At 49.4% G+C, this 24,049-nt stretch overlaps 1 protein-coding gene and 1 long non-coding RNA gene across 3 annotated transcripts in view; one reads left to right on the top strand and one right to left on the bottom strand.

Annotated features, from left to right (window-relative positions):
• The window catches only part of LOC105524557, a 42,634-nt gene that overhangs the window by 2,089 nt on the left and 16,496 nt on the right, over positions 1-24,049 (top strand). The window contains exon 2 of the long non-coding RNA XR_001003782.1: positions 18,797-18,914. This is a non-coding gene — a long non-coding RNA (uncharacterized LOC105524557). The remainder of the gene's footprint in view (positions 1-18,796; positions 18,915-24,049) is intronic.
• Positions 10,555-24,049, bottom strand: part of SP2 (Sp2 transcription factor) — a 32,618-nt gene continuing 19,123 nt past the window's right edge. For both annotated transcript variants that reach the window (XM_011959848.1, XM_011959849.1), the window contains exons 2-7: positions 21,854-21,930; positions 20,133-21,107; positions 16,849-17,161; positions 14,706-14,880; positions 14,259-14,452; positions 10,555-11,789 (exon numbers count right to left, since the gene is read on the bottom strand). In XM_011959848.1, the coding sequence (XP_011815238.1) occupies positions 11,689-11,789; positions 14,259-14,452; positions 14,706-14,880; positions 16,849-17,161; positions 20,133-21,107; positions 21,854-21,930 (1,835 nt within the window). In that variant the 3' untranslated portion in view covers positions 10,555-11,688. The remainder of the gene's footprint in view (positions 11,790-14,258; positions 14,453-14,705; positions 14,881-16,848; positions 17,162-20,132; positions 21,108-21,853; positions 21,931-24,049) is intronic.

Here is a 24,049-nt window from a genome sequence, read left to right as displayed (position 1 = left end):
AGTGCAGTGGTGTGATCTCGGCTCATTGCAACCTCTGCCTCCCGGGTTCAAGCCATTCTCCTGCCTCAGTCTCCCAAGTAGCTGGGATTACAGGCGTGTGCCACCACACCTGGCTGATTTTTTGTAATTTTAGTAGTAGAGATGGGGTTTCGCCATGTTGGCCAGGCTGGTGTGGAACTCCTGACCTCAAGTGATCCACCCACCTTGGCCTCCCAAAGTGCTGGGATTACAGACATGAGCCACCGTGCCCGGCCATGGGGTTTTTCTTCACACTCTTTTAGTACTCCTGGGCTGCCGCTACCCTGGACCTGGATTTTAGGACACCAAGACTAAGCTCATCCATGTACTTAAAAGCCAACAGCTCATTGTAGTGGAGGTAGATGTATATTTATGTATTAATTCAGTAGACATTTGCTAAAGACTTCCTTTGGACCGTGCACTGAACCAAGTCTGAGAATATTAAGATGAAGATAACAACCTGGGCTTGTAGCCTATAGGGGGAGGCAGATTTGTGAGCTTAAGAGTTGTTGCGGATTTTTTTTTTTTTTTTTTTTGAGACAGAGTCTCACCCTGTCACCCAGGCTGGAGTGCAGTGCCACGATCTTGGCTTACTGCAACCTCTGCCTCCTGGGTTCAAGCGATTCTCCTGCCTCAGCCTCCGGAGATATTTTAACAGATGTTTCTGTACAGTAAAGAGGAGCAAAAAGAAGAGGATCAAACAGTCAGGAAAGGCTTTGTAAAGGGAGTGGACATTTGATGTCTTAATGAGTAAGTTTTTGCTAGATGGGACAATGGAACAGACGTCCCAGCAAGAGGGAACACTGTGAGTAAAGGCATGGTGCACTCGGGGGAACCTAGAGACATGTAATACTGCTGGAGCAAAGGTGACGAGTAAACAAGCTGAACAAGCAGGCAGGGCTACGTGCTCCTTGCTGAAGCGTCATCATGCAGGTGCTGAGGGCCAGGCTTTTAGACACAATGATTCTGATATTTTATCCTGTGGTATTTTTCAGCCTGTGAACCAGTGTCTAGTTCCTGCTTTTTAAAGACCAGATGGGGAGAAAAAAAGTGCTAGATTCTGACAGTGTCTCCTTCCCCTGGCCGTTAGCAAAGAAGTGTGCAGTTGATTGCCTTTTTGTATTTTTCCCTTTGTCTTGAAGATAATAAGTAGACTTGTGTTACGCTTTTCTACTTCGTTGGATTTGGTTTCTGGATCACAAAGCAGCCCCGCAGCGCACAACCAGAAGGGAAACAAGCCTACTAGCTGCTTTTGCTACTGATGCAACCACCAGCAGGGACTTTCTGAGTGGGAGAAAGGAATTATTTTACTGTTCCAGTCTTCTCTTGAGAAAGTCTTAAATGAATAGAAAATACATAGCAACATTTTTATTGTACAGAGAGGCACACTGGTTTCTCAGGATGAAACAAAAAAGTCTGCATGGCTGGGTGTGGTGGCTCATGCCTGTAACCCCAGCAATTTGGGAGGCCGAGGCAGGTGGACCACTTGAGGTCAGGAGTTTGAGACCAGCCTGGCCAACATGGTGAAACCCTGTCTGCACTAAAAGTACAAAAATTAGCCAGGCGTGGTGGCAGGCACCTGTAATCTCAGCTACTCAGGAGGCTGAGGCACAAGAATGGCTTGAACCCGGGAGGCAGAGGTTGCAGTGAGCTGAGATCGTGCCACTGCATTCCAGCATGGGCAACACAGCAAGACTCAGTCTCAAAAGAAAAAAAAAGTCTGCATGTGGGTTTGGGGACTGTGCCTTGCCTGTTTTCTTCTAATGCTTTTCTTTTTTTTGAGATGGAGTATCACTGTGTTGTCCAGGCTGGAGTGCAGTGGTGCAATCTGGGCTCACTGCAACCTCCGCCTCCCAGGTTCAAGCAATTCTCCTTTCTCAGCCTCCTGAGTAGCTGGAATTACAGGTGCCCGCTACCACGCCTGGCTAATTTTTTGTATTTTTAGTAGAGACAGAGTTTCACCATGTTGGCCAGGCTGGTTTCGAACTCCTGGCCTCAAGTGATCCACCCTCCTTGGCCTCCCAAAGTGCTGGGATTATAGGCATGAGCCACCATGCCCAGTCCAGCCATGTTTACTTTTTTTTTTTTTTTTTTTTTTTTGAGACGGAGTCTTGCTCTGTCGCCCAGGCTGCAAGCTCCGCCTCCCAGGTTTACGCCATTCTCCTGCCTCAGCCTCCTGAGTAGCTGGGACTACAGGCGCCTGCCACCTCGCCCGGCTAGTTTTTTGTATTTTTTTAGTAGAGATGGGGTTTCACCATGTTAGCCAGGATGGTCTCGATCTCCTGACCTCGTGATCCGCCCATCTTGGCCTCCCACTTGGATAATTTTTGTGCTGGGATTACAGGCTTGAGCCACCGCGCCTGGCCAATGTTTACTTTCTTAAACCACCTTTTTTTCTAATTATCTAACTAAATTAGGTATTTCAGTTTTACTTTAGTGATTGGATTTGTGTTTTGGAACCTGGCTCTGGTGACCAAGTGGGTGATGAGCAAGGGAGGGTCAGGCTGGTGGCAGGGATAGGTTGGGAGAAGCTGCGGTGTTGTCTAAGTGGAAGGTGGGGGCAGGATCCTGACGCATCAGTATGGGGTAGGGCTTGTGAAAAGGAGGGATCCACTCACCAGGGCTGACTTTAGGTGACACGGGTGGTGCTGTTCATTGAAGTGGGGCATGTTGGAGGAGGAGGTTTGGGGGAAAGGTGAATTCCTTAGCAACATTTTGAGTGTGAGGGTTGATGGGACACCCACATTTGGCCAGGTTGGATAATGGAGTCTGGAGCTTAGTGGGGAGATCAGGGCTGATGATACTGGTTTAGGTAGCATGAGCCTCGAGGTGGCACTTAGAGCTGTGAGGGAGGATGAGAATGTCTGAGAAGGGAAGAGGGCCTGGGAGAGTTAGGGAGGGTGGTAGGGAAAGGGAGAGTCAAGGAGGAGTGGTAATGATGCTGGTGAAATATAGCGTCCAGCTTTTTACAATTTTTTATTTTTTTATTTTTTGAGATGGAGTTTTTTTCTTGTCACCTAGGCTGGAGTGCAGTGGCACGATCTCAGCTCACTGCAACCTCCACCTCCTGGGTTCAAGCAGTTCTTCTGTCCCAGCCTCCCGAGTAGCTGGGATTACAGGCACGCACCACCACACTTGGATAATTTTTGTATTTTTAGTAGAGACGGGGTTTCACCATGTTGGCCAGGCTGGTCTCAAACTCCTGACCTCAGGTGATCCGCCTGCCTCAGCCTCCCAACGTGCTGAGATTACAGGTGTGTGCCACCTGCCTGGCCAGTGTCCAGCTTTCTAAGAGGTGAGAGGAAGAAGGCTGATAGCAGAGCAAGGGGTGTGCTGGAGAGCCTGAAGCTCAGGAATTCTTGGGCCCAGCCTTGGGGTGAACTCAGCTTGGGGCCCCAAGGGTAGCAACACCAGGACTTACAGAAGGGTGTGTGCTTGATGCTCTGCCAGCAGATGCCTGAGCCCTGAGTAGATTTATCAGAGGCCCAAAGGAGGTGAGTCCTCAGAGGCTTGGGGCAAGATCAGAGGAGGCTGAACCTTACCAGTGTCCTGCCCGTGGTGCTTGTGGCTAACCCCCTACACGATCCTTGCACGTGCTTATAGATGGCTTCCCAAATCCATTGTGTGTGGCTGGCATTCCCTGTTAGAATGGGAGCTCCTTGACGAGAGGGACCACATCTCTTAACTTTCTCTGGCTCCTTCTCACAATCCTAGCCCACAAGGTGTGCTCAAAAAATGCTAATCTGTAATGTTTATGCATAAACCACTTTTGTTAAGCTTTTCAGTATGATGGGTGTTAGGTATGGTGAGTGGGGTGTGGAACTTTTTTGCACCTGGTGGGAGCAGGGCTGAGTGTGTGTTTTTGTTTTTTGTTTTTTGTTTTTGTTTTTTCCTTTCTTTTTTCTTTTCTTTTTTTTTTTTTTGAGACAGGGTCTTACTCTGTTTCCCAGGCTGGAATGCAGTGGCACACTCATAGCTCACTGTAGCGTTGACCTCCTGGGCTCAAGAGACCCTCCCATCTCAGCCTCCTAAGTAGCTGGGACTGTAGGCACACACCACCATGCCTGGCTAATTTTTTTATTTTTGTAGAGGGGACTCACTATGTTGCCCCTGGTCTCAAACCCCTGGGCTCAAGCAGTCCTCCTGCCTCAGCCTCCCAAAGTGCTGGGATTATAGGCATAAGCCGCTGTCCCCGTCCACGAGTGTGTTTGTTGACTGGAAGGATGTTGAGCTTCAAAGGCCAAGTGAGTTAAATCAGTTTCAGTCCCCAGACTACCTGCCTTGGTAATTATGGTGTGGGCCACAGGCAGTAAGTGTGAGGAGGCCTGGTGGTGGGTTTTCAGGCAGGCCCAAAGGACATGGCCTAGCAGCTTCCTAGTTTCCTTTGAGAAACCCTGCTTGGTCCCTGCATTTGGCTTGCCCTGTGGTCAGTTCTCATTTTCTTTTGCCCAGGGTTCCTATGAGCAGGTATTTGACCCTCTTCTCCAGGCCCTGAGTCACTACCATGGTCCACCATGGTTTGCCTCCTTTTTTTACCCACAGCCCTGTTCATTATTCCATCCTCCCAAGCTCACTTCCTGCCTCTTCTACTCCGTGAGGACCCCTTCACCTAGGAAACCCAATTGCCACCTGTCCTGAGATTACCGCAGTTCCTTCAGTGACTCACCCCAGCCCAAAGACCTTGGTTGAATTACAAGTGTTCTCTGTCCCAAGGCAGCATCTCATCCTGAGTTAGGTTCCTCGGCATCTGTGTTCTATCAGCCATGAGCCCCTGATGGGTCTGGGGACCTGAGATGGTGCAAGTGGCAAGGGGCAGAATGGAGGTGGGGCCATAGCTGGCAAACTCTGCCTAGCAGGTGCCCACACCTCTCATAATCTCCAGAATCTCAGGGTCCTAGTCACCATAGTATGTGCTGTCCACTCTGATTCTGATGCTGCTTGGGTGATCTTGTTCCATTTGCTTCATTTTTTACTTCTCTATTCCAGGTCTTCCATTCCATTCTATTTGTTATTCTATTCCTTTCCACTCCATTCCATTCCACACTATTCCATTCCATATAGCATTCCATTCCATTCCATTCTATTTGTTAAAGTAATTTTAGGCTTACGAAAAAGTTACAAATGTAGTTCAAAGATTTCCCATACACCCTTCACCTACCTTCCCCAAATATTAAGATCTTACTACCATAGCACAATTGTCTACATCAAGAAATTAACATTGGCACCCTACTATTAATTAAATTACAGAGGCCGGGCATGGTGGCTCATGCCTGTCATCCCAAAACTTTGGGAGGCCTAGGTGAGCAGATCCTTGAGCCCAAGAGTTTGAGACCAGCCTGGGCAACATAGGGAGACTCCAACTCTACCAAAAAAATAAAAAATAAAAAAGCAAACTATGGGCTTTTTTTTCACCCCTTTTTCTCCCACTCATGTCCTTTTTCTGTTCCAGGACCCAACCTTGCATTTAGCAGTCCTGTCCCCTTAGTCTCCCATCTGTAACAGTTCTCAGTCTTTCGGCTGCTTTGTCCAGGTCTCCCCAACTGAAGAATAGGTGTGGTATGGGGAAATGGGTCTGCTCACTTTGGAAATGATGTGGCAGCTTGGTTTTGGAGACAGGACAAGAGATAGGGTTGGTCTTGGGCAGGGTGAGTTTTCCTTAGGGCAGTGTGCACTAGGAAACTTCTGCCATATTCCCGTTTGCCTGGGGTAAAGGACGATGCTGCTAAGAAGTTGTATCTATGTGCGTGACCACAGCCCACTTTCTCACCATGAGCTGGGGAGCCCAGGGTGTCCCCCGAGGACTCCGTTATCACAGTTCTATTAAACTTTGGGCCTGTCTCCCTAAAAGCTCCCTGGCATGGGGTGGGTGGCCCTGCTGTGCTGAGTAAGACCACCTGCCTGTGGGAGGACAGTGTAGAAGACACACGCCTCATGGGACCCTGGTGTGGGCATTGCTGTAGGGGGTGGATCTAGCCCCCTCTGACTCTGCAGAGGAGTCTGTGTCCAGTCGACATCATGGCCGAGTTCTTCTAGGACTGGAAATTAGGAAGAGACTGAGACAATGTCAAGATGAATGACTGGGGACCGGGCCTTCTTACTGTACTGCAGGACAGCAGTGGACCTAAGGTAGAGCTGACCCCAAACTCAGGGGTGTACATCACGCAACTGCAGCCTGCAGAGCTGTCACAAGTGTCACCTGAAAAGCCAAGGCTGATGACACAATGGATGCTCCACTACTTCTCCTGGGGGTCTGCGGCCTGTTCTTTCACTACTGGGCAACACATTCTTGCTGACACTGCCACCATGAAAAGCTGTTTGCCTGCCCACTGGAGGGGTCAGTGCTGTTCTAAGGTCCTCTAGGAAAGGTCAGTGTGTTGGGGGCCTGGTGCAGGAGAGGAACTGAGAACCCTGTTCACCCCTTACAGGCAGGGAAAGCAGCAGAAGCAACAGGCACTTGAGCCTTTGGACCCTGAGGCCAGTGGTCTAACCCCTAGGGGCTGTCCCACTTGCTTTGGACAGTTGCCTCCTTCCACTTTGATAATCTCTTGGGCAGTAGGTTAAACTGTTTAGGGAGCTGGGTGCAGTGGCTCACGCCTGTAATCCCAGCACTTCGGGAGGCCGAGGCAGGCGCGTCACCTGAGGTCAGGAGTTCAAGAGCAGCCTGGCCAACATAGTGAAACGTCGTCTCTACTAAAAATACAAAAAATGAGGCTGGGCATGGTGCCTCATGCCTATAATCCTAGCACTTTGGGAGGCCGAGGCGGGCAGATCACTTGAGGTCAGGAGTTTGAAACCAGCCTGGTGAACATGGTGAAACCTTGTCTCTATTAAAAAAAAAAAAAAAAAAAAAAAAAAAAAGCTGGGCATGGTGGTGGACGCCTGTAATCCCAGCTACTTGGGAGGCTGGAAACAGGAAAATTGCATGAACCTGGGAGGCAGAGGTTGCAGTGGGCTGAGATCGCGCCATCACACTCCAGCCTGGGCAACAGAGCAAGACCCTGTCTCAAAACAAACAAACAAAAAATGTTTTGGCCATTGTGATCCTATAATTTGGGGAAGGGAAGACTGAGAGGTAGGAGGTGGTTGGGGTAGAGAGGATGTCACTGGCCAGGGAAGAGGGGATGGATGATGCAGAAGTCAAAAACTGGTAGCTCGAGGGCTGAAACTGGTCCTGCTGTATTTTTAAACAATCGAGCCAACATTGGAAGATCAGATTCCACCCCAAACTCCACATTTCTGGCTTCTCTTACAAAAATCACAAGAGTTGGCATTCTCACACAGCACCAACTGGCCGAAGCAGAGTAGGGACACCCCCTGTAGTGGGGGGTGGATGTCCCAGTTTTGCAGTCACACACTCCAACATTTGCCCTAAGCAGAGGGTCACTGACATTGACCACAGTACTTGCTTTGTTTTCCTTATGGTTGAAAACAGTTTCCCTCCTGGTCCCTGAGGCACTGGGGTTGCAGTGGGCCTGTGTTTAATTAAGGTACATGCGGGAGTCTATTTTGAAGCTGAAGAGGAAGAGGGGGGTTGAATAGCAGTAGGGCTTGAGGTGAACCCCAGGAAGAAGACAGAATAGCAGCAGGGCTTGAGGTGAAGCCCAGGAAGAAGAGAGAATAGCCGTGGGGATTGAGGTGAAGCCCATGCTGACTAGGAGGGCTCTGAAACACAGGTGGAGGGAGGAAGGCGAGGGGTCCCAGACCACTGCTCAGGAAGGTTCTAGTGATGAAGGAGCCAAGATCAGACCAGGTCCTAGGAGGCAGAGCAGATGCCTTCATTTTTATTCAGAATTGAAATAACCAACAGCTTAACTTCTTTGCCCCGTTTCTGGGTGTGGCAACTTTAAGGGGCAACCTTAAAGGGGTCTCAGGTTTGGGCATTGGTTCTCAAATGGAGAACCCGAACACCCCATTCTCTGCACTCAGACCAGGACAGCTTGCATCCATTTGCTTAGGGCTCCTACACACCCACCCTGGGCTTGGGGCTAGGTCTGAACCCTTCTCTTGCTCCATCTGGTCTTCCTCAAAATATGTCATGTGTGGTGGGCTGTAACTTCAGCACTGTCCTCAGACAAGCATGGGGCCTCACAAGGGCACTGGAAAGATTATTATTTTTTCTTTCTTTCTTTCTTTCTTTCTTTTTTTTTTGAGACAGAGTCTTGCTCTGTCACCCAGGCTGGAGTGCAGTGGCACGATCTCGGCTCACTGCAACCTCTGCCTCCTGGGTTCAAGCAATTCTCCTGCCTGCCTCAGCCTCCCAAGTAGCCGGGACTACAGGCATGCGCCACCACGCCCGGCTAATTATTATATTTTTTAGTAGAGACAGGGTTTTGCTATGTTGGCCAGGCTGGTTTTGAACTCCTGACCTCAAGTGATCCACCTGCCTCGGCCTCCCAAAGTGCTGGGATTACAGGCATGAGCCACCGTGCCCGGCCAGAAAGATGATTGTAAAAATGGACTGGGTGGTTTGAAGGAAGGGCAAGGATGACCCATTTGCTGGTCTGGTTAAAGGAAAAAAAAAATGAAGTATATATAATGCCTGAATTTGCCTTTGGGAGGGAAATCCTGCCCAGTCCCCATTCCAGGCATGGAATTCTGGTGTCTGGGATAATGAGCGCCATGTCAAGTCTCAGCTCGACAGACAGGAGGGGCATGAGGGATAGGCTTTGGTGGACATGACGCTGGGGACGGTGGAGGACAGAGAAGGAACCACACATGCGGGACCCCCACCCTTGAGCTGCACCCAGATTTTTATCAAGGGCCCATCAGGATCAGGTGTCTGTGGGAGCCTCTTGCCCAGAGTGAGCTTAGACTACATCACACCTTCAACAGTTCCCTTGCAACTCTCAAATAATGGATAGGTTAAAGCCTGAGGAGGGTTAATTTGCCCACAAGTCTTTCTGTGCTTTCCTCGTGCCATCACTCAGCTAGGCAGAATACGTTCTCTCGCCCTTAACTCAGCCATCCCAAGGGAGGCAGAGATGATCAGACATAACTTTTGAACCCCCATCTCACTGGAGAAGGCAAATCCTACACGGGATATGCTTGTCCTGCCCAGCTGGGGGCTGTCATCTTCATTTCCAAATGATGCTGGGAAGTCTGGTCAGTTTCTGTACTGGAAGCATAAAGCATATGGCTTGGAATCAGCTCCCAGGAAAGGATCATTCTTTGTGCCTGAGAGCAAAGCCAAGGGAAACATGTGGCAGAAAGAGGTCACTTTGTTAATATTCCCCTTCTCTCCACCAATCCCCTTATTCAGAACACAGCAAGGCAGTTTTCTAGTCATCCAGTCCACCCATGAGGAATAAATACACCTCATGTCCCCCTGCTGCCAGTGCAGTGATGAGATGCAGGGCTGAGGGGCTGAGGAAGACGCTTCTGTGTCAAGGTAGATTCCGCTGGTGGTCTAGTATTGCCCAAACGGCTTCAGCAGGGATAGGAAAGGCCCCCTGCTTGTTAACAAAGAAGAGGTGAAGGGCAGAGAACCTGGATCCATCTGAGATCCGTGGGCTTTTTACTTTTCAGCCATTTGAGGGTTGACTGGCTCTAAGGAAAAGCTGTTTGCTGGCAGACACAGGTGGCTGGTGACAAAGGGAGCAGAGCAGGGGAATGGATAGCTCAGAACGAGCCTCACCACTCCTGAACAGAACAGTAATCCCAGCTGTGTCCTTCGAGGGTGAGTGAAAGCACATGCTGTCCTGTACATGCTTGAGGCGGACTTGCCTGTCTCTTCAGGCCGGATGCTCTTCAGGGCCCTGTGGGGCTTAAACACATGTACTGAGCTAGCTCCAATCTTAATCTGCACAACATCGCAACCCCTGAGTTCCTATTAGCTCTGCAAAACAAAGCAAAACAGATCCCCACCAAAATTTCAGATTTGCAGCATCTGCTAAAACCAAAAGGCACAATCAACTTGTCGTCCTCTCTGGGTTACTGGGCAGGGGATATAGAAGGAACCAGAATCTGTGGCCAGAGTCCTCTCTTGGGTAGAGCTGGGCTCCAGGCCTCTCTAGCTGCCAAGCCCTCCCAGGAACCTGCCTAGCCCTTCACTTTGGGAAGGGACCTTGGCCCTTGGGGAAATGCATTTTTGCCAGACTGTAGCCTTCTGGAGGGGACTGAGCCAAGGCCCCATTGGCTCTCCTCTCTGAGCCTCTTGCTAATGAGCTCTGAGGTGGCCTTCCTCCAGGGGTTGGGGAGGTGGGTGGAGGAGTTAACTTGCTGGCTGAGGTCACTGCTGTGACTTGGCTCTTTGTATCTGATTTGTGTACAGGCAAAACTGGCTTACAGAAGAAAAAAGCAGGAACACCTGCATTGGGCCCTGGTCCTTGGAGGTGCTCTGGGGGCTCGTGCCAGTGTCGTGAGGTACATGTGGCTGCGGCCCCTTCCGGGCATGCGGCCTGGGTTTGCTGACGGTCAGGAGGGTAAGGTCCTACCTTGATCCCAGTGTGGATCGCTCTGAGAGACCACAGCTCCCTCCTCTGGAGTCCCCTCTCTGAGCTCTCCAAGGGAAAAGACAAAGGAAGCCGAACTGCCAAGTTGAAGATTTTGCCTCAGGCAACTAAATTTATTAGCAAGAAAAAATTTTTGTCAGCCCAGCGCTGACCAACAAAGTACGTTAATAAAGGATAACAAATCTGTCACTTAATTCATAAAACATACCTCAAGCAGTTACAACTAAAAATAAGGTTGGATTTTTGTTTAATTTAAAAGCCTCAAAAATAACAAGCAATATGTTTTTAAACATGTAGTAGACACAATTGTCTATTATACAATATACACTGTACACAAGTAGAGCTTGGGCCGGGCAGGGGTGAGGTGAAGGGAGAGGGAGGAGGTGCAGGATGGGCAGGTGCTGTTATCTGAATCCAGATTTGAGTTTAAATGCTGTGTCATTTAGAAAAGGGAATTGCTAGAGTGAGAAAAAAATTCATATGCTCATCATTGCCCCCAACCCTCAACTGAAAGCAGGCATCGGGGAGGTGAATAACAAGGAAAGGAAGAAGGGAGCAATTAAATAAAACTTCTTTAAAGCACACACAGTACACAGTGTTCATCATCTGAAGTAGAGAGTATAAGGCAACGTTCTCCATAGAAAAAGAGGGGGATCAGGAGGAGTCGGTGGGTGTCTTTACTTTTTAAACAGAGCTGGAATGTGCTGGAGGAGAGGTTGTGGCGGGGCTGGGCACATGGAGTGGAAGTGGCCCTGAGTCTCTCCAGAGGTGGGTGCCAAGCCCCAGGGCATCCACAGTGGCTGGCAGGCCCAGGGAGGTGCAGGAGAGTGGGCATGGCACGATGCGACTCCGGCAGTGTTGGGAGCGGGGATTGGGGTGGGGGGTGGGGGCTCACTTTGCTCCTCGACGGAGTGAAATGCATGTTTTTCCTTTGGAAATAAGGGTTCCCACGCGTCCTGGTTTAGAACGTCTCATTGGGCACGGCCAGTGTCCACAGTCTGGGCAGGCCGGGAGCTCGTGGTGAGGGGAAGGGCCAAGGTGGAGCCAAGGGGCTTCAGAAGGAGGACAGGGAGCAGAGCCCCTTCCTGTGGGGACAGTTGCAAAACAGGAGTGGGGCTGAGGGCAGGCCCAAGGCAGCCACAGGGCTCCTTTCCACCAGGGGCCCAGGGAGGACACAGGCAGGGGATTGCATCTTCAGGGCCTCCCGCCGCAGTTGGCCTTACAAGTTCTTCGTGACCAGGTGGGTCTTGTAATGCTTGGTGAGGTGGTCACTCCTCATGAAGCGCTTCTGACACTGGGCGCACTCGAAGCGTTTGTCCCCTGGGAAGAGGAGATGCCCATCACCCACAGATCCTGGGCACAGACCTTGTCTCTGCCCAAAAAGGTGGGGTGCGTGTAAGGGGCACCCAAATAAGCTGACGTAGCCTTGGTCACCACATTCTGCCCACCTCCTGCTCTCACATTTGCTCCCTGGTGCCCACTCATCTAAATCTTTTTTTTTTTTTGAGATGGAGTCTCACTCTGTTGGCCAGGCTGGCGTGCAGTGGTACAATCTCTGTTCACTGCAACCTCCACCTCCCAGGTCAAGCAATTCTCCTGCCTCAGCCTCTCAAGTAGTTGGGACTACAGATGCCCGCCACTGCACCCAGCTAATTTTTGTATTTTTGTAGAGATAGGGTTTCACCATCTTGGCCAGGCTGGTCTTGAACTCCTGACCTCAAGTGATCCGCCCACCTTGGCCTCCCAAAGTGCTGGGATTATAGGCCTGAGCCACCACGCTTGGCCCCTACTCATCTAAATCTTTATCAGTTCTCATTTCTCTCTGCCCCCCATTTGACCTCTCCAGTCTATTTTGTTCCCATTCCTTGTCCCTGGAGCCCCTGCACCTAAGAGTCTTCCCGTGCAGGGTTGTCCGCCTGCTTTCTTCTTTTGTCTCTGACTTTGAACCTGGATCAGCATCCTCCCTATCACAGGAAAATCCCGCTCCACCCTGACCCTGCCAGCCCTAAGCACTCAGTTGGAACCATGTTGACCCCAACTGCTTTCCTGTGGAGTGCTGGCTCCTCTGCCTTTTGGGGAGTAGGACCTGTCTCACCACAATGGCCGGGAGCTGGAGCTCTGGGGTCACGCTTCCCTCAGCCCTCCAGCCCTAGGACAGGTGTCTGCTCACTGCAGGCATTCACTACAGCAGTGTTTGCCAAAGTGTGTGTGTGGACCACTGTGGATACCCAGGACAATTTTACGCGGCAGATGTATGAACTTTTTTTTTTTTTTTTTTTTTTTGAGACGGAGTCTCGCTCTGTCGCCCGGACTGGAGTGCAGTGGCCGGATCTCAGCTCACTGCAAGCTCCGCCTCCCGGCTTTACGCCATTCTCCTGCCTCAGCCTCCTGAGTAGCTGGGACTACAGGCGCCCGCCACCTCGCCCGGCTAGTTTTTGTATTTTTAGTAGAGACGGGGTTTCACTGTGTTAGCCAGGATGGTCTCGATCTCCTGACCTCGTGATCCGCCCATCTCGGCCTCCCAAAGTGCTAGGATTACAGGCTTGAGCCACCGCGCCCGGCCACTTTTTTTTTTTTTTAAGAGATGGGCTCTCGCTATATTGCCCTGGCTGATCTCAAACTCCTGGGCTCAAGTGATCACCTGCCTCAGCCTCCCAAAGTGCTGGGATTACAGGTGTGAGCCACTGTGCCCGGCCTGGATCAATATTTTTAATAGTTTTACATAGATTTGCTAGTACCTAAAACTATAGCTGTGATATCTCACTTTCGGAGGTAGAAGAGGGAGGATCAACTGAGCCCAGGAGTTTGAGACCAGCCTGGGCAACACAGTAAGACCCTGTCTCTACAAAAATTTTAAAATTAGCCAGGTGTGGTGGTGCACGCCTGTAGTCCTAGCTACTCAGGAGGTTGAGGTGGGAGAATTGCTTGAGCCCAGGAGTTCAAGACTGCAGTGAGCCAAGATTGTACCACTGCACTCTAGCCTGGGTGACAGAGTGAGACCCTGTCTCAAAAAAAAAAAAAAAAAAAGCTGTGGCAGGGCCTGGGTTTGAACCTGGCTGCACCAGTCACTAGCTGTGTGATTGGGCCACCTCTCTATGCCTCAGTAAAATGGGCATCAACAGGCCGGCGCAATGGCTCACGTTTGTATTCCTAGCACTTTGGGAGGCTGAGGTGGGTGGATCACCTGAGGTCAGGGGTTCGAGACCAGCCTGGACAACATCGTGAAACCCCGTCTCTACTAAAAATACAAAAATTAGCTGGGCATGGTGGTGGGTGCCTGTAGTCCCAACTACTTGAGAAGCTGAGGCAGGAGAATTGCTTGAACCCGGGGGGCGGAGGCTGCAGTGAGCTAAGATCGTATCACTTCACTCCAGCCTGGGCAAAAGAATGAAACTCCATCTCAAAAAAAAAAAAAAAAAGGCATAAACATAAACAAAGTATCCTCCCATAAAGTCCTTACCAGGATCAACTGAGGTAATCAGTAAAGTGCTTAGTACTGTGCCTGGCACACCATGTCAGTGTTTGTTAAATAACTATGCTGACATGGCAAAAGTCATCAGGTTGTGTCATGCAATGACAACTATTCCTTTCCCATTACTTGGGGAAACAACAGTGATAACGGAATGGCTTGAAAATAATTTCCTATATCGTCTCTGGACAGTCTGTAGCTCTTGCTCAGTGTGGCAGTTCTAGGAGTGTCAATGTTGCTAAAGCCGGTAGAGTGGGGGTGGAGGGACAGGCAGGAAGTTGACCTGTGTGGTTGGAGGGTCCCGAAGGCAGGGGGCTGACCTGTGTGGGTGCGAGCGTGCCGCTGGAGCTCGTCACTCCGTGTGAACCTCTTCCCACAGAAGAACCAGTTGCAGACAAAGGGCCGCTCGCCAGTGTGCAGGCGCACGTGGGCACGCAGCAAGGATGTCTTACGGAACGTCTTGCCACAGTCAGGGATGTGGCACACATGCTTCTTCTTGCCCTGCTCTCCAGACCTGAGAATTGGGGTGAGGGTAGAGTGGACGGAATAGGAAGAGGAGAGAAAAAAGGTAGAGGACGGGGCAGGAACAGGATGCAGTGAGGATGTGGGGTCAGGTCAGAGAACACAAGGAGGCAGGGGGCAAGGTGGCACAGAGCTGCCAGCTCCTCCCTGCCTGATCTGTGCCAGTTGCAGCTCTGGACAACTGTTCAGGAGGGGTTTGGGGAACACAGGCCAGCCTTGTAGCTTGGCCCCTCTCCTTGAATTACCTCTTCTCCCCATCCTTGCAGTTGGGACATGTGCAGGCCATGCGGCGCCGCTTCTCCCCAGGCTGGGTCTCTCCGGCCAGGGCTTGTTCCATTTGCAGCTGGATCTGGGTGGGGCTCAGCCCACTGATGGTCAGGTTGTTCCCAGAAACATTCTGCACTGTCAGCTGCTGCTGCCCTGTGGGGACAAAGAGGGCAGAGTTCAGGGCGAGGAAGCCTGAAACCTCGAGTCAACCCTTCTGCCCTTCTGCGCAAGACAAAGATGATAATCATAGCAGCTATTTTTGAGAGCCTGCTATATAGTGGATACCGTTCTAGGGACCTTGTATGTATTCACTCATTTAATCTTCATGACCCTATAAAACAGGTACTATCAGCACTTTACAGATGAAGAAACTGAGGCTCAATAACATAGCAAGATCACACAGCTAGTAAGTGGTAGAACCCAGATCTGAACTCAGGAAGCCCATTTCAAAGTCAGTGCCCTGAACCACTGTACTATGTAGGCAGAATTTGCTTCAAAATATTGCCCACATGATTTCAGTTGGGAAGGGACTTAAGACATTTCTTCCTGAATCTCCTCCAACCTTAGGCCCTTGTGAGATACCAACTCTGCTTTTAGGAAAGTCTCCAGAAATTTCTGTTAAAAAGACAGAGGTCACAGGCTAGGTACAGTGGCTCATACCTGTAATCCCAGCACTCTGGCAGGCAGGACAATTGCTTGGGCCCAGGAGTTCAAGACCAGCCTGGGCAACATAGGGAGACCCCCACCTGTACAAAAAACTAAAAAATTGGCTGGGCATGGTGCTACATGCCTGTATTCCCAGCTACTCAGGAAGCAGAAGTAGGAGGACTGCTTGAGCCCAGGAGGCTGAGGCTGCACTGAGCCATGATCTTGCCACTGCACTTCAGCCAGCATGACAGAGCAAGGCCTTGAGGCCATGTCTTAAAAAAAAAACAAAAAAACAAAAAGACACACACACACAAAAGAGGACACAGTTCTATGGGCTTTGGGAAAAATTAGATGCTCTAGGATGCCTTATCCTCTTGGGGGTCACCTCAAGAGGGAAAAGCAAATGTGTTAAAGCGCTAAAAATTCATTAAGGATGGGCTGGGTATGGTGGCCCGCGCCTATAATCTCAGCACTTTGGGATGCTGAGGTGGATGGATCACGAGGTCAGGAGTTCAAGACCAGCCTGGCCAAGATGGTGAAACCCTGTCTCTACTAAGAATACAAAAATTAGGCCGGGCACGGTGGCTCAAGCCTGTAATCCCAGCACTTTGGGAGGCCGAGAGGGGTGGATCACGAGGTCAGGAGATCGAGACCATCCTGGCTAACACGGTGAAACCCCGTCTCTACTAAAAAATACAAAAAACTAGCTGGGCGAGGTGGCAGGCACCTGTAGTCCCAGCTACTCGGGAGGCTGAGGCAGGAGAATGGCGTGAACCTGGGAGGTGGAGCTTGCAGTGAGCTGAGATCCGGCCACTGCACTCCAGCCTGGGCGACAGAGCCAGACTCCGTCTCAAAAAAAAAAGAATACAAAAATTAGTGGGGCATGGTGGTGGGTGCCTCTAATCCCAGCTACCCGGGAGGCTGAGGCAGAGATCGCGCCACTGCACTCCAGCCTGGGTGACGGAGCGAGACTCCATCTCAAAAAAAAAAAAAAAAAATCATTAAGGATGAAGAGAAATTCAGAGAGCTCCCACTACATAAGGAGCCATTTTTGCTAGGTTGCTCCAATTTTTCCTCTGGTTATTTGCAAGGCTGGTTTCACAGCATAAATCTCACCACTGAACTGAAGTGCAGCACAAACTGTTCCGACTGCCAGGGGCTCCCTTTTCTTCCAACCTTAACTCAAAGCTTTCTCCTCCAAGAAGCTGTTTTTGCGTTTGGATGTTAGTTGGAAAGTTTTCCGAGTACATCTGTCTTCTCTGTCTTCAGCTGTCAGATGGGGATATGTGCCTTAAACTATCTCTGAGTGCTATCGTTAAGGACTAGGTGAGAAGCTACAGGTGGACACACCCTTAAGCTATGATGGACAGCATCCTCACTATTGTTACTGGAAATCCCGGGGCCAGCCCATAGTTTCCACCTGCTAGGAGCAGGTACCACTGCCAACACCCTGGCCACAGGGGCCATCCTCACCGCCTGTGTTGGTGATGGTGACAGGCACGCCCTGGACCTGGACACCATTGATGTTGATGGTCTGCATTGCCTGGGCAGCTGCCGCCAACTGGGCTGCATTCAGGCTGATGATGCTCCCGGCGGGGGCAATCTTTGGCAGGGGACGCTCTTTTCGGAGAATTGCAGCTGAGTGCTTTTTGCTGGTCCCACTGAGATGGGGAGCACGGGATGCAGGGCTGCTACAGGTGGTATTAGAGGTGGCTGCAGCTGTTGCTGGGGGGCTGTCCTGGACAAGGACTGTCTGCACCTCACCGGAAGGCGTGCGGATGTAGACCTGGGAGGGGCCAGAGGAAGAAAAGTCAGTGACCGGAAAAGACTGGGTTCCTGGGGCTTTCAAATGTCCCTGCCCAAGTGAGAACTGGGGGCGCCTGACAGCTAAAAGTCTCTTCAATTCACCCAAACCTACATTTATACACAGCTAATGCTCAACAAAGGGCTGCTGGCATCCTATACTATGCTGGCGAATGTTGACTATTGATTTGAAATCAAACGTTGAATTTACTTAGCATGGAAAAAGGTAATTGCCAAGAATCAGAATTGGAGATTTAGAAGGCAGTGCACTGTGAATGACCATCAAACAAATGATACAGGTTCATTTTAGTTTTTAAGAGCCACATATTACAGCCCACAAGTTCCAGGTTATAGTGAACAATGATCCCTCTACTGCACTTAGCCTGGGTGACAGAGCAAGATGCTGTCTCAAAAAATAAAATAAAATAAAATAAATAAATAAATAAATAAATAAATTCTGGTCTTTGTAATCAGAAGAAAAAAAAAAGAGCTACATATTAATGAAAAACAACTTTTCTCCAATTCAGATTGCAGAAAAATAAAATATGCTCATTGTTGGTGAGAGAGCAAAAAACAGGCACTTACTCATATATTAGGTGTGGAAATATGATGTGGGCTAACCTTGCTGGAAGGAAATTTGGGAATATGTATCAAAAACCTTAAAAATATGCATGTTAGAGGCTGAGTGGGACAAGGAGGGCATTTGTAGCGGGGAGGAGGGTATCCATGGTGAGTAGGGAATGGCGGTGGCAGGCTGAGGAAGGTGTCCCTATGGGAAAGCTAATGACTGTGGGAGACTGGCTGCATACCTAGGACTTATCCAGAAAGGAAGTATGTTAAGGATAATAGGAGTGAGGGCTCTCACTGTCACAGAAGGGAGTTATGGAAAGGGAGAAGGCTAGACGGAAGGCTGTGGTGCTAGATGGGAATCAGAGACATTGGTGGAAACTCATGGGTTTCAATATATGCAGACAGAGAAATATAGATTCAAATGTGTGTATATGTGTATGTGTATATATTTGTGTGTGTCCTTATATAAGTTTATCTACATCTATCCATGTAGGCATTGCTTTGGTATGTCTATTTATATATACTTCCTAGCTGGTCTGTTGAGAAGGGCTAGGACCAGCTATGCCCAGTAGCAATGAGCTTACCTAGCACCCAGGCCTTAGCTTGTAACTCACATGCTCCACTAAAAGGAACCCAGGCTCCTTGGAGAAATAGCTGATTCCAGGGTTGGGGCAGGGAAGGTACAAGTAGCTTTTCTGCTACTTAACTCTGCTACTACTGTTGTGCAAGGGCAACACAAATGGACGTGTCTGCACTCCAGTTCAACTTTATTTACAAAAACAGGTGGTTGGGCTAGATTTGGCTTGAAAGTTGGTCACAGACTGCAAACCTCTAATATAGAATAGAAATTTTTAAAAAATGTATGTGTCCTTGACCCACTTTTAGGGATTTATTTAGCTATAAGATTGGAAAAAGCCTAGATATATATACAGTTAACAAGGTATCAGTTGTATAATAATCAGCATGTTGGGATGATACAAAGCTGTGTAGTCATGAAAAAATAATGCTGTAGCTAAATCTTTCTGCATATGCATCATTATTTCCTTAGGGAAGACCTGGGATTAAGTCCTGTCCCGTCAACCTCAAGATATGGAACCTCATGGAAGGGAGGGAGGCAATGCCGAGGATGTGCTCCTGAGCAGGTGCCACAGTTCTTCACCTGTCAGGTAGGTCTGATCATGGGAATTCACAGATACTGTGATAAACGACTTATAAAAAAATCACTTGGCAACATAAAATATGCCAGAAGGGTGAATTCCTGTGTGACTTCTGTGTCCACAGTTCAAATTCAAGGGCTGTCTTCTCCACCTGGGAAATCCCACTCTCAGTCATTCGGTTCTCCCTTTATAGACAACGAGGTCATAAATTCCTCAATGGCAGGAACTTTTTTTATATTAAAAAATAAAACTCCTCAATTTTAATGGTAGCACCTGCTACACATAAGACACGAGAGTCAAGGTGGAAGATGGAATAGTGTGGGGTCTGAAGTTACAAATCTCAGTTGACTCCTGGTTCCTGTCATTTATGCCCTATTTGATCCTGGATACTTCATAAATGATCTGAGTTCTGGGTTCTCCATCTGCAACATGGGCACAATTACTAGCACTTAGTAGGCATGCACAAAGAATAAAACTTGCCTCACAGAGCCAAAGAAATTCCAGAGTATTAGAGCACATTAATAAATGCCAAAAATAAGAACATTCTTGTTGAATTCAGCATCCCAGTTTGGCAGGAAGCAGTGGCTCAGCCTGGCATGGTGGCATACACCTGTAGTCCTGGCTACTCAGGCTGAGGTGGGAGGATTGCTTGAGCCCAGGAGATTGAGACTGTAATGATCGCATCACTGCACTCCAGCCAGGACAACAGAGTAAGACTCTATCTCAAAAAAAAAAACACCCTAAAACAAACAAACATTCCAGATGAATCTAGCCGAAATATTCCTGCTATAAAGCTAGGCTGCTCTTCCTGTTTTTATCTTGTCATTAATAATGATCAGCATTTTTCTCATTAATTTTCTTACTTTACATAAAATTCTATGGACTGGAATGTTTTCATTCTTGTTAATGTTTTGAGTATGTAATTCTATAATCAAAAATAAGTGTTATTAAAATGTATCTGTCCCCTTTCCATCCCCTGAAAAAAAACCCATAAAGAAAAAGGGTCAAAATATCCCTATGTTTCATCTAATTCCTAAAGATAAGCAGTACTTGGCCCTATGAACTAAAGAGAGCCCATTGGTCAGGTAGAAACGGCCACTTACTGCCCACCCCAAAAGATACTGACTCTCAACAGTCAGATTAAGCTGGGAGATGATCAGCATCATCTTCAGAGCAAGCCAAAAAGTAGTAACCAGAGGAGGAGGAGGACAGTACAGGGAGTGGTACCTGAGTAGGTGTCGGCTCAGCTGCCTGGATCTGAAAGTTCTGGGAGGGCTTCTGGGGGACAGTGGGGAGGGTGGCAGATGCCGCCTGCACCACCCGCAGAGCCTGCTGGGGGATCTGCACCACCTGCTGCTGCTCGGCCTTGGGGGGCACCACCTGGACCTGCTGGACCACAGCTGGCTGGCCCCCACCAGGGCTCTGAACAATGAGCAGGTTATTTCCTGCTTGGATGATGTTGTCCGCGGTGGTCTCGATCAGCACTGTCTCCACCTGCTCAGCCACAGCCACAGGGGGCTGGGAGGCAGGAAGGCTCTTCTTCCTTGCTTTCTTGTTAGTTTTAGACAGTGGGGTTGGGGGGCTTTCAGTGAGAAGCTGAGTGGGGGCCCCGGTGTCACTGGCGTTCATGAGGTTGTTGACAGGCAGAGTGAGCGTCACATTGCCGCCCCCACCTGTCAACTTCACCACATTGGCCCCGCTCTGCACGGGGGTGGTGGTCGTACTTGACTTCTGGATGGGGGCTGGCTTGATGGGGACAGGCTTGTGACTGGACGGTGAGGGGGTGATGATGGCTTGATTGGTGCCAGGGATGATCTGGATCTGGTTGGTGAGATTGGGCTGTACTTGGATGGTTTGGGAACTGCTCGCCTGAATCTGAGGGACTGCCTGGTACTGGATATTGGCATTTGATCGGGTCCCTTTGTTGATCATGGTGGGATTCTGGATAGCGAACACCAGCTGCCCTCCAGGATAGGAGGCACTCAGTTGTGACCCCTGAATCTGAAGTATATTTCCTTTGGAGGACAAGATTCCAAAGCTATTCTTGCCGGGGCTGAGAGGGAGAGGGGCAGGTTTGATAGGGACAAGTTTCCGCGGTGTGGGCTGTGGGGGAGCAGGAGGTGTCACAGCAGCTTCAACTGCTGGAGGGCCAATTTTGCTACATGTTGCAGCAAGCAGGGCTAAGGGAGATGGCTGGGAGTCCTGCAAAAAAACAGCAGAGAAAAGGAGTGAGACAGGAAAGCCCGCTGCCCAGCCGCCTCTGTCCATGATCCTCTCTTCCTGGCGGTATTCCACGCCACTTTTCCCCACCTCCGTGGCAGGCATGTTACCAGCACCCTCCCCTTCTCTACTGGTTTCTCCATTAAGTGAGGGAGAAAAGGTGGACAGTGTCTTTCTCAGGAAGGAATCCCTGGCAGCACCCCACAGACAGGGTAAACTAACAATGTGAGCTGACTTCCTACTCCCCACTGGCCTTGTTTCTAAGGACAGTGAAGCATGTTTGGCTCTTAGATGGAGTTTTGTTAGCCCACCCCAGGGATTGAGGGGTCCCTGATTGCTCAACTGAGGAAAGAAGGGAGGAAAAAAGAAATGGAGGGGCAACAGGAGGAATAAATACTTCAGTAAAGGGCTTTTTAGTACTCAGAACATGTAACTTTATAGATTGGGCTATGCTTTCAAGACAATGAGAGAGCTTCTGTTTTCCTTTTCCTTTTTTAGTGAGGTCTGGTGGAAGGAACATAGAGTTTAATCCTTGTTTTTCCGGCAGCCCAACTGTGGCACCTTAGGTAAATGGCCATGGTTTCTCAGTAAAGAAAATGTGGCTAACTGAACCTTCCCCAGTCTCATAACCTAGGGTATTTGTAGTGAGACAGTGAAGAGAAAGTGTTTTCGGTGAGTCTGTCCAGGATGCTGCAGCCCCAAGCCCTCGGAGCCCAGTGCCTACTCGCCTGTGTGGTGGAGGCAGCAGGCTGCAGGTAGTCACTGGGACTGACAGCAGCAGTGGCAGCCATGCTGGTCTGTGGATCTGTTGGAAGAAAAGAGATGGAGTAATGTATAAGATGCCCAAAAAGAACGCAAGCCCACTTGCCTCAGATTTTCTTTCTTTTCTTTGAGACGGAGTTTTTGCTCTTGTTGCCCAGGCTGGAGTGCAGTGGTGTGATCTCGGCTCATGGCAACCTCCCCCTTCTAGATTCAAGCAATTCTCCTGCCTCAGCCTTCTGAGTAGCTGGGATTACAGGCGCCACCACCATGCCCAGCTAATTTTTGTATTTTCAGTAAAGATGGGGTTTCATGATGTTGTCCACGCTGGTCTCGAACTCCTGACTTCAGGTGATTCACCTGCCTCGGCTTCCCAAAGTGCTGGGATTACAGGCATGAGCCACCACGCCTAGCCAGATTTTCTTTTTGCCTCTATTTGTTGCTGCTTCTCCAAGGGAAGTTAATGACTTTTCCCCAGACTTCCCCACCCTGGGTTGACAGCCTTACATCTATCTATTTCAGTAGATTACTTTCTCCTCTCCTCAGACTCAGCCATCTGAGGCTGTGAGGACAGCTGGTCCTGCTGTCATTGGACTGCCCCCTCCAGCTACCACAGAGTCTGAGATAACACAAAAATAACCAAGACTATACCAGGACTCTCTTCTGTAACTCAGCTATGCCCTCTCTGATGGGCACTGCTGGCTCTCCATAGCTAAACTGGAACTTCTCTATGGTGGGCAAGGGGAGCTCCCCAGCTAATCCTCTAGCTCAAACTCAAGCCTCCTGTTCACTCCTGCTGTAGACAGATGCCAAAACTGGGAGGGAAGTATCGCTTAGTCAGTTTTTCGGACAAGGAGGACACACCTGCTCCAATCCCAAATCTTGAGTGTTTTATGCTCAGCCTTCACCACAAAGGCTGTTGTCCCCAGGCAGCATATACAGCACATGGGTCAATTCTTTTTTTTTTTTTTTTTTTTTTTTGGAGTTTGGTCTCTGTTACCCAGCCTGGAGTGCAGTGGTGCGATCTTGGCTCACTGTAACCTCCACCTCCCAGGTTCAAGCGATTCTCCTGTCTCAGTCTCCTGCGTAGTTGGGATTACAGGCATATGCCACCATGCCTGGCCAATTTTTGTTTTTGTTTTTTTTTTTTTTTTGAGACGGAGTCTTGCTCTGTCGCCCGGGCTGGAGTGCAGTGGCCGGATCTCAGCTCACTGCAAGCTCCGCCTCCTGGGTTTACGCCATCCTCCTGCCTCAGCCTCCCGAGTAGCTGGGACTACAGGCGCCCGCCACCTCGCCTGGCTAGTTTTTTGTATTTTTTAGTAGAGACGGGGTTTCACCATGTTAGCCAGGATGGTCTTGATCTCCTGACCTTGTGATCCACCCGTCTCGGCCTCCCAAAGTGCTGGGATTACAGGCTTGAGCCACCGCGCCCGGCCTGGAAGAACAATTCTTAAATGGGGAAAGGTAAAGAAAAGGTGAAGGCACTGGACGCAGTGACTCATGCCTTTAATTCCAACACTTCGGGAAGGCGAAGTGGGAAAATTGCTTGAGGCCAGGAATTGGAGACCAGCCTGGGCAACAAAGGGAGACCCCGTCTCTACAAAAAATTTAAAAATTAGCCGCACATGGTGGCACATGCCTGTAGTCCCAGTTACTTGGAAGGCTGAGGTGGGAGGATCACTTGAACCTGGGAGGTCGAGGCTACAGTCAGTAGTGATCACACCACTGCACTCCAGCCTGGGTGATGGAGCAAGACCCCATCTCCATTAAAAAAAAAAAAAAAGGTGAAGTGGAAACTGAAGCCCTGGATAGGTGATGAGCTGGTAAGAAAGCACACCTTAAATGGTTACCAGGCCTGAAGTTCACATAAACTGTACTCCAGAGGGGGAGACTTTGCAGACACACCTGCAAATGTGTGTGGAGCCAGAGGGCAGCTCTGGGCAAAATTACATATGCAGATCCTGTAATATTACAGGCACTGATCCTTGGCAAAATCCTAGGACAAATGATTGAATAGTACTGTAACTACTGAGGAAAGGAAGGAGTGACCACAAGGAATAGCATTATAATATAGAAGAACAGGTGATGCTGAACAAATCTGTTTCTTTTTATAGGGTTTTGGAAGGATACATCAAAAGCATGGTATACTCCAGGTATTTTATTTC

The sequence above is a fragment of the Colobus angolensis genome, unplaced genomic scaffold, assembly GCF_000951035.1.
Source record: "Colobus angolensis palliatus isolate OR3802 unplaced genomic scaffold, Cang.pa_1.0 Scaffold50, whole genome shotgun sequence".
Classification (NCBI taxonomy): Eukaryota; Metazoa; Chordata; class Mammalia; order Primates; family Cercopithecidae; genus Colobus; species Colobus angolensis.
The sequence above is the reverse complement of the archived record's forward strand: the minus strand, read 5'-3'. Positions and strand labels throughout refer to the sequence as shown.